This window comes from Chrysochloris asiatica, unplaced genomic scaffold, assembly GCF_000296735.1.
Source record: "Chrysochloris asiatica unplaced genomic scaffold, ChrAsi1.0 scaffold00083, whole genome shotgun sequence".
NCBI lineage: Eukaryota > Metazoa > Chordata > Mammalia > Afrosoricida > Chrysochloridae > Chrysochloris > Chrysochloris asiatica.
In genome coordinates, this window is record NW_006408601.1 from 7710220 (window position 1) to 7719684 (window position 9465).

General features: G+C 50.9%; 1 protein-coding gene across 1 annotated transcript; it reads right to left on the minus strand.

The window, feature by feature from the left end:
• Window positions 1–2571: 2571 nt before the first annotated feature.
• On the minus strand, window positions 2572–3960 carry KCNJ11 (potassium inwardly-rectifying channel, subfamily J, member 11). Its single transcript, XM_006865794.1, has one exon. The coding sequence runs from the start codon at window positions 3764–3766 to the stop codon at window positions 2594–2596; it is 1173 nt and encodes a 390-aa protein (XP_006865856.1). The 5' UTR covers window positions 3767–3960; the 3' UTR covers window positions 2572–2593.
• Window positions 3961–9465: the final 5505 nt, after the last annotated feature.

Below are 9465 nucleotides of genomic sequence, written 5' to 3' on the forward strand. Positions count from 1 at the left end.
TAAGTACTGTGGAGTCGGTTCTGACTCATAGTGACCCTGCACAGGGTTTCCAAGGCTGTAAATCTTTATGGGAGCAGAATGCCTCATCTTTCTCCTGTGGAACTGTTGGTAGTTTTGAACTGCTGACCTTGAGGTTGGCAGCCCGACTTGTAACCACTATGCTATATTGTCCTGTACATACCCACAATTCATTCATTTATTCCCCATTCATCCATTTGGCATTTACTCAGTGCTGAATCAGACACACTTCCTAATCTCAAGGAGGGAAGGGACCATCTCTTTCCAGATGAATCAAGGAAGCATCCTTTGGTCTGGACTTTTACAGATTTCAACAGGCAGAGATGAGGTCTGGGCAGTCCAGGCAGAGGGAATGACATAGCAAAGGCTCAGCGGTAGGAAAGTCAATATTATGTTTAAGGAAGGGATAGTGAGGCAGCTAGGGTGGTTGTTGGGTGCATAGGGTCCTGGCAAGAGGACGGTGTAAGGCTGGACAGAAAGGGAAAGCCTAAAATGGCTGGTTAAGGTGATAGGTAACTATCGAAGGTGCTTGACATGGAAGGGAATGATTGTAGCCATCTTAATAAGACCAGTCAGATGGACTTTTGAATAGAAGGCTCAGAGATCAGACCATAGGTGTTGCCCCAGCACCTATAATCAGGATCTGAGTTGGGAGGGGCACACGGGAAAAAGGAAGACCAGACAAAGAAACTCATTGTTGTTGTTGTTAAGTGCCGTCGAGTCGGTTCCGACCCATAGCGACCCTGTACAGGATTTCCGAGGGTGTAAATCTTTATGGGAGTAGAAAGCCTCATCTTTCTCCCACGGAGCGGCTGGTAGTTTCGAACCGCTGACCTTAAGGTTCGCAGCCCGATTCGTAACCACTATGCTACCAGAGCTCGGGAATAAGAAAGGACCATCTCTCTTAACATTTGCTAGGTCAGTTTTCTCACCATGTGGCTGATTCAACAGCAACCAGAGTCAGTAACACTTACTGAACACATATTATGGACCAGGTATTTAAGTATGTTACATACATTTTTCATTCACTCCCCCCAAAATTGCATGAGGTAGGTACTATTAGTATCCCCATTTTATAGATGAGATAACTGAGACACAGAGAGAATGTTACATGACTAAGATCTTTTAGCTGGGGCTAGGGTTTGAACTCAGATAACTATCTTGCGAGCTCATGCTGTAATTACTACATCAAAGCCTATGATGTCCCTGCCTCTCTGAGCATCCCAGACTTCTAACAGGGCCCTGGGAATGGAGGCAGGACCCAGGACTATAAAGCCAGTGAGTGCCCGAAGGTTGAGATGTCCAGAGAGCTGGGCCACCTGAGGCATAAGGAGGACTGTCCCTCTGAGCTGGACGAGGGGCCCACTCCAGGTTCCTTCCGTGGCCTCCCTGCTAAGGCTCTCTTGAGTGTGGGGTAAGACCCACCAGACCCTACCATCCCAGCACACTGGCATTAACAGTTCTGCCTCCCCAGCAAGAACAGCCCAGCATTTAGGTCATGAAGGGATGGACTTTATTGACAATAGAGAAGGCAGAATTCTGGGCAAGTACACACAGCACTGCTCAAAAGTCCAGGCTCAGGACCAAGGGCTTTCTTGCCTCAGAGGCCATGGTCACCCCCACCATCCTGAGCTTCAGCAACCCAAATATGCCCATGGCCAGTCTCTGAACCGAAGGTAAGTGGCAGCCGCAGGTAGGGAGCCAGAATCCAAGTTTGGGGTAAGGCCTGCAGCATGGGTCAGGTTCCGGGACCCCTTTTTCCCAGGCTCCCAGGAAGGGGGACAGAATGGGGTCAGGTAGACTTAGAAGCCCCAACTCATGGAACCCTCACTCAAAAGGCTAGTGTTGGGAGCCAGGGGCAGGGGGCACAGACCCCATTTCCTCTTCTCTGTGCCAGAACACTTGTCTTCCCATGACATGAAATTCCCAGGGCTCAGCCAAGCAAAGCCTTTTCTTGTCACTTCTCCACTTCTGTCTCCCCACCTCTGGCCTGCATCTGCCCCTCAGAGGGGAGCCCTGGCTATCTTCAGCCTGTCCCTGGCTGTGTATGCACCAGGGCTCCAATTCTCCAGCTAGGATGCGTTCTCTCATCAACCGCCCTCTCTGCTGGCTGGCCCACCTTAGCCCATCATGCTTCCTGGGACCAATCAGGGCTGGAGCCTGACCACAGACAAGTCTCGGTACCACAGAAACAAAGCAGCATTATTCTTCCCCACCCAGCAGTGCAGCTTGTGGTGGTGAATCCTAGAGGTCTCAGACTGGCTGGAGACTCTCAGTTCTGGGTCCCAGCACCTCCCACAGCCTCATACTGGGTGGGTGGGGTGTGAGCCAGTCCTGAACTGGGCTGGGAGGAACAGGGACAAAAATAACCCAGTACAAGCTCCTACTGAAGCCAGAAATAGCTTAGTGACAGTGCCTTGTAACACCGTGGGTGAGCAGTAGAGGGGGAGGCTGAGTTGAAGAGGACCCAGCCTCACAGGTCATGGCCTGGCCACAGGGTCCACACCATGTCCACTCTATCGACCATGCACACTGCCCATGTGCAGTGTGTGTGGGGAGCCTAAAGATCCATGCCTCAGGACAGGGCATCTGGAGAGATGCTAAACTTGGGTTTGGTCTTGGCCACAGCCACACTGCGCTTGCGCAGGGGCCCACGGGCTGAGGCAAGGGGCAGGGCATCCAACAAGCTGCGGTCATCATCAAGCTGATGGGCTGTGTAGAGTGGTGTGGGCACTTTGACGGTGTTACCAAACTTGGAGTAGTCCACAGAGTAGCGGCCATCCTCTTCAGCTACTATGGGCACAAAGCGCTGGCCCCACAGGATCTCGTCGGCCAGGTAGGAGGTGCGGGCCTGGGTGGTGATGCCCGTGGTTTCCACTACACCTTCCAGAATGACAATAATCTCGAGGTCCTGGTGGTGGTGCAGGTCACTGGGTGCCAGGTCATAGAGTGGGCTGTTGGCATCGATGACATGGTAGATGATGAGTGGAGCTACTAAGAAGATGCTGTTGCCCCCCACACCATTCTCCATGGGGATGTCCACCTGATGGAGAGGCACCACTTCGCCCTCAGGGCTGGTGGTCTTGCGCACCACCTGCATGTGGATGGTGGCACTGATGATCATGCTCTTGCGTAGGTCGCCCACGCGTAGCATAAAGCAGAGACGGCCCTGGCGCAGGGCGATGACGGCATGCTTACTGAAGATGAGGGTCTCAGCCCGACGGTGAGCCTGGGCAGTCTTCATGAAGATGCAGCCCAACATGATGGCATTGATCATGAGCCCCACGATGTTCTGCACGATGAGGATCAGGATGGCCAGTGGGCACTCCTCAGTCACCATGCGCCCGCCAAAACCAATGGTCACCTGGACCTCGATGGAGAAAAGGAAGGCGGACGAGAAGGAGTGGATGCTGGTGACACAAGGCACAGGGCTGCCCTCACCGGTGGCTAGGTCACCGTGGGCGAAGGCGATGAGCCACCAGACCATGGCAAAGAGCAGCCAGCTGCATAGGAAGGACATGGTGAAGATGAGCAACGTGTGGGGCCATTTGAGGTCCACCAGTGTGGTGAAAACGTCCTGAAGAAAGCGGCCCTGCTCACGGATGTTCTTGTGGGCCACGTTGCAGTTGCCCTTTTTGGACACGAAGCGGGCCCGCCGCTCTCGGGCACGGTATCGGGGCTCCGCAGGGTCCTCCGCAAGCCGAGTCAGCATATACTCCTCCGGGATGATACCCTTTCGGGAAAGCATAGCTCCAGCGGTCCCCTGGGAGGGGATTCCCCCATAGGAAGTGCCCCTCTGATCAGACCTAGGATCCTTGAGCGGACCTCACTCTGGGGTCCCTTCCTTGGCACCCTCTCACTCCGGGACCACTCAGCCTGTGCTGACCTCACTTTGGTCTCTTCCTCACCTCCACGTGGGCCCTGCTTCCCTTCTCTACACCAGCCTCAAACCTCAGTCCACCTGCCAGTGTCTACTGATCCTTCCACTCCGCTGATTCCCTCCTAGCCTTGGATCCTAGCTCAGCACCTCCGCCAGCAAACCATCCCTGGACCTCCCCTTAATAATCCTCCCCACCCAATCTTTCTTTCCAACCCACCTCCAAACTTATCACCTCCGGGTCGTACTAACTCAATTAATCAGACTTCACTCAACGCCCACCCAGTCTCCTGTTTCACCTACCTCTGCCCCTCCATCTGCTCCCCTCCAAGCTTCTATTTCATAGCCTGACCATCTCCTGTTTCACTTCCAGATCTGCCCCAATTTCTCCCGGTAAGGCTCCCGCTGCTCTTCGGACCTCCCTTCAGCTTTCACCTTCTCCGTCTCCTGGGGATCCTGCGCCCTCAGGACTAGCCACCCAGCCCGGTTCCACTCCACTCGCCCCCTGCGCGACCTGACCGGGCTCACCGAAAGTCGTGGCCTCCCAGCTCCCGGCCGTCCGCAGCCCCCGCCCGGAGCGCGTCCTGCCCCTCCCGCTCGTGACCGCGGCACCTGCTCCCGCTCCTCAAGCTTCCAAAGCCTCCGCCGCCTCCCACCCCCTCCGGCCGCCCCGGCGCTTTAGGCGGGCCGGCCTCTCGGCCGACCGTCCGTCCTTCAGTCCGTCCTTCTGTACATCTATCCACGGAGTCAGACCTGTGCGAGGTGGGGCTGGAAGATTTCGGGTGGGGGGGCGCCCGAAGAGTGGGGCTCGGGGGCCGCCAGGGGGAGCCCGGCCTATTCTCGAGCCGGAGGGAGGGCGGGCCCAGCGCTGGCACCGCCCCTCCTGGCCTTCTCCCGACTCAGTCAGGCTCTCAGAAAAGGGGGGGAGTGGGATGCGAGTCACCTCTCGGTGACTTCCACGGCCCCTGCCGCCCCCTCCCTCCTTACCAGACTTTCCCCTCCGCTGTTGGGTCAATAACCCCCTCCAGCGCAGCGCGGCGTTCCGCGAGTCCCCAGGGCAAGGAGGCACTGAGAGCCTGCGCCACGGATTGGGTACTGGCTAGAGAGAGGAGGTTAGGTGGACCAAAGACGTCTCCGGACCTCATCTTCCTTTTGGGGGATGTTCTTAATTCTTTCTGGGGCATGGACGCTTTCAGAATCTGATGGAAGCCATGAACTCTCCCCAGATGATTATATGCCTTAGTAGATGTAGGAGCATAGTTTTTAACATTCACTGCAAGCGATGCTAAGGAGCTCTGGTAGCGTCGTGGTGGTGATGTGCCGTGGAGTCAGTTCCGACTCATAACGACCCTGCATAGGGTTTCTGAGGCTGTAAATCTTTACGGGAGAAGAAAGCCTTTCTTTCTCATGCGGAACCGCTGGTAGTTTCGAACTGCTGACCCTGAGATTAGCAGCCTATCTGGTAGCGTAGTGGTTACGAATTGGGCTGCTAACCTCAGGGTCAACAGTTTGAAACTACCAGCTGTTTCGAGGGAGAAAGATGAGGCTTTCTGCTCCCGTAAAGATTTACAGCCTCAGAAACCCTGTACCTGTACAGGGTTGCTATGAGTCGGAACCGACTCCACGGCACATAACCACCACTACAGGCAATGCTAGATACTCTAGCCCAGAAACTGAGGAGGTTGAAGACCTCTTTTCCCACCCCACCCCTGCATGTTATAGAGGGCCTGAGCCAGTGACACTTGGCTTTTCCTCTCCTCAAACAAGAACCTGTTTCTTCCACGCTCCTGTTTCTTCCACGCTAGGTAATAGGAGGTGACTGAGTGTGGGTGGCTGTATTTGGGCTGACTTGGGTACCCAGGCTTTTGGCTGGGGACACGGGTGAGTTTTCCTTTGTAAGCATCAGCCTACAGTTGCCCTATGGCCTGGGCCCAGGATGCATCTCTCTTCACAGCTGGGAGGGAAAGCTGTTGGCCTCTCTGTTGTTGGAGTCGTAACAGCCCCACCCCATCTAAGCCTCAGATACTTATGGAGAAACCCCTGATCCATGTGTGGCATTTTTGGAATGGGAACTGAAGGGAGCTGGAAAATAAGGGCATTTGGGGATGTGGGTCACAGCAGGGACAGGGGCTGACTTTACTATTGAGTTTTTTTTAATATAAGTTTTTACAGTGAGGTTTACATGGGAGAACATCAGCTTTACACTCATCCTATCATATTTCATTTCATTGCAGTGATTACAATCCCCTCCATGCATCATCATATAACCCCAAACGGTACACTACACAGGCCCGCCCTCATCCACCCCCACCCCGGCTGCCAACACACAGCCCTTCTCGCTCCCTGAGTCCAGTGTCCCCAGCCGCTCCATCTGTCTGTGTCATCAGCTCTGTCTCCATCCCTGGTGTCACTGCCTCTCAGGGTAGGGTACCGCTCTCTGCTCTTCTCACTTGATGGTCCCAAAGACCACCGCTCCTGGGCTGCAAAATCAACCACTCTCCTCCTTTTGTCAAAAAACATTTACATCCATATTTCCTAGCCTCACAGTCAGACCTGATGGCATTACCACAAGAGTCTTATCCCCATTTCCTTTTGCTGGCCCGGTCCCAACGGATTGGAAATCATTCAGTGGTGATTCTACTTTCCCCTACCCCACCTAGAACTAGGCTCCCTCTTGAAAGCTTGTAAGCCAGTCACTTCTTGCCTTTATAGATCCCCTCCCCCCCGCCCCCCCATTTTTGGGTAGCCAATGAATATGTTGTGTACTGAGGGGGGTGGGAGTGATCTTTGCTGTGATTTTTGTTCCCCTTTTTGAGCTACTACATCCATAAGTATAGGTAAAGATGATCAAGTTGTAGCAGGTTACTGTCCTCCCCCCCCTCCCCCACTTCTTTCTTCTTCTAGTTGAGTTCTGATCATCCAGCCATCGAAGCCAGGTCAAGTTGGTACTATCTGCAAGTATGTGTGTTCTTGTGCATCTTCCCTCACATCATATCAGCTGGATGCTTCACTGTCCACTCTAGTCCTCTGTGGCCATGTCACTGCCTCTGGGCCCAGGAGTCTCTGGGTCTTGCCATACTGCTGGCCATCCAGGTCTCCACACGGGTACACGTGTCTACTGAATGTGGTCAGGCTTAGCTCACAACTCCATTGCTGCTTTTCCCCCCTCTTCCCTTATCAGTGACCAAAGTGGTCACCAGCCAGACCACATGCCTGCTCATGTATTCCCCTTGAGTCTCAGTCTTGGAAGGGAGTTTGCTCTGAGGGGTCCCGACCACTTGCTTTGATGGCTCCTGGGTGAACAGCTTACTTGTTCTTGTAGTGATCAATCAGACTGCCGTGATTGTTTCGGATTTTTTCCTGGCAATCTTTCTTTCATGAAGTATCTTCTGTTCTTCTAGCCGCTCCAGGCTGGTCTACTAGTCCTTTCCAGTGGAAATTTCCTACCTCAGTTGGTTCCAGATGGGGATCTGGATTCCTCCTATGGTCTTGTGCAGTGTAAATGCTCCACAGGAAGCCTCTTTCACTGGGCAACTGCTACCCCCCTTTAAGGTATTCCAATCAGAAATAGGCTGAAGAAGGACTTACAAGCTTTTTGTAGTGATGATTCTGGCTATTCCTTTTTCCCCACCTCAAATGTCTATTTTACAATGGTAGGCAAGAGAAACCAAGATTCAAAAGACAGCCAAGCATCTTAACACTATTTCCCTCTTTTACCCTTTCAAACCGTGCCTCAATCCCTGTATCCCAGAGCTCTGTTGTTCCAAGGTTGTGCATACATCATCATTTACCCCTGTCCCACTTAGCCCTTACGAGCCTGCCTAACTGTTCTCCCATCCACCTTTTTCTTCCATTCCCCTCCCCCTTCTTGTGTATTGCCCCTCCCCAGACCTTCCCCCTGCATCCAAGCTATCCTGTGTCTATTCCTTACTCTGTGCTCTATCTTCCCCTCCCTTCCTCCCCTCCTTCCCTCCTCTCATCCCATACATCCTGGTGATCAGCAAATATATATATAATTCCCCCCCCCCTTTTTTTGTGTGGGTTCTTTTTCTTACTCTTTTACAATAATGGTCTTATGCAGTATTTCTCCTTTTGTGACTGACTGATTTCACTCAACATGATGTCCTCAAGGTTCATCCATGTTATGTGGTGGCTTGCAGCTTCCTTGTTCTTCAGGGTAGCATAGTATTCCATTGTGTGTATGTACCACAGTTTGTTTATCCATTCTTCAATTGATGGGTACTTAGGCTGTCTCCATTTTTTTGCTATTGTAAATAGTGCTGCTATGAACATTGGTGTGCATATAACTACTTGTGTTATGGCTCTTATTTTTTGTGGGTAAATACCAAGGAGAGGAATTGCTGGATCATTAGGTATTTCTATTTCCAACCTTCTGAGGAAACGCCATATTGCTTTCCAGAGAGGTTGGACCATTTTGCAATCCCACCAGCAATGCGGGAGCATCCCAGTCTCTCCACATTCTCGCCAGCACTTATTGTCCTCTACTTTTTTGATCTTTGCTGTTATTGCTGGTATGAGATGATATCTCATTGTTGTTTTGATTTGCATCTCTCTAATGGCTAGTGATTGTGAATATTTCCACATATGGTTGTTGGCTGCCCGGATCGCTTCCTTGGTAATGTGTCTGTTCATGTCCTGTGCACATTTTTAAATTGGGTTATTTGACTTTTTCTTGTAGAGGTGTTGTAGTTTTCTATATATTTTAGAAAGGAGTCCCTTGTCTGATGTGTCATTGCAAAAGATTTTTTCCCATTCTGTGGGTTCCCTTTATACCCTTCTGGTGAAGTCTTTTGATGCACATAAGTTTTTAATTTATAGTATGTCCCAATTATCTATTTTGTCTACTTTTATTTGTGTAATTTTGAAAATGTTTGGCAGTCTGTGTATTCCCTTTATTACAGCCCTCACATTTATCCCTATTTTTTCATTGATGACTTTCACAATTTTGGGATTCACATTTAGGTCTTTAATCCATGCTGAGTTGGTTTTTGTATAGGGCGTGAGGTAAAGGTCTTGTTTCAATCTTTTGCATATTGCTTTCCAGTTCTGCCAGTACCATCTGTTAAAGAGACTATCTCCTCCTAGACTATCGCCTAGGTATGTTAAAGAGACTAACATACCTAGGCACTTCGTTGAAAATCAGTTGGCTATATATGGATGTGTTAATTTCTGGATTCTTGATTCTGTTCCACTGATCAATGTATCTTTCATTGTACAAGTACCAGGCTGTTTTGACCACAGTAGCCATGTAGTAGATTTTGAAATTGGGGATGAGAGGCTTCCAATCTTGTTCTGCTTCTTGAGCAGTGCTTTGCTTATCCTGGTCCTTCTTCCTTTCCATAAAAAGTTTGTAATTGTCTTTTCCATCTCTTTAAGAATGTCACTGGAATCTGGATTGGGATTGCATTATATGTGTATATTGCTTTGGGTAATATTGACATTTTCACAATGTTGACTCTTCCTATCCAAGAACATGGCATGTTCTTCCACTTTTGTAAGTCTCTTTTGTTTTCTTATAGTAGTGTTTTGTAATTCTCTTTGTATAGGTC

What these genes read in the sequence shown, in the direction of transcription:
- KCNJ11 (XM_006865794.1), bottom strand. Translation starts at nt 3,766, where the DNA reads ATGCTTTCCCGAAAGGGTATCATCCCGGAGGAGTATATGCTGACTCGG.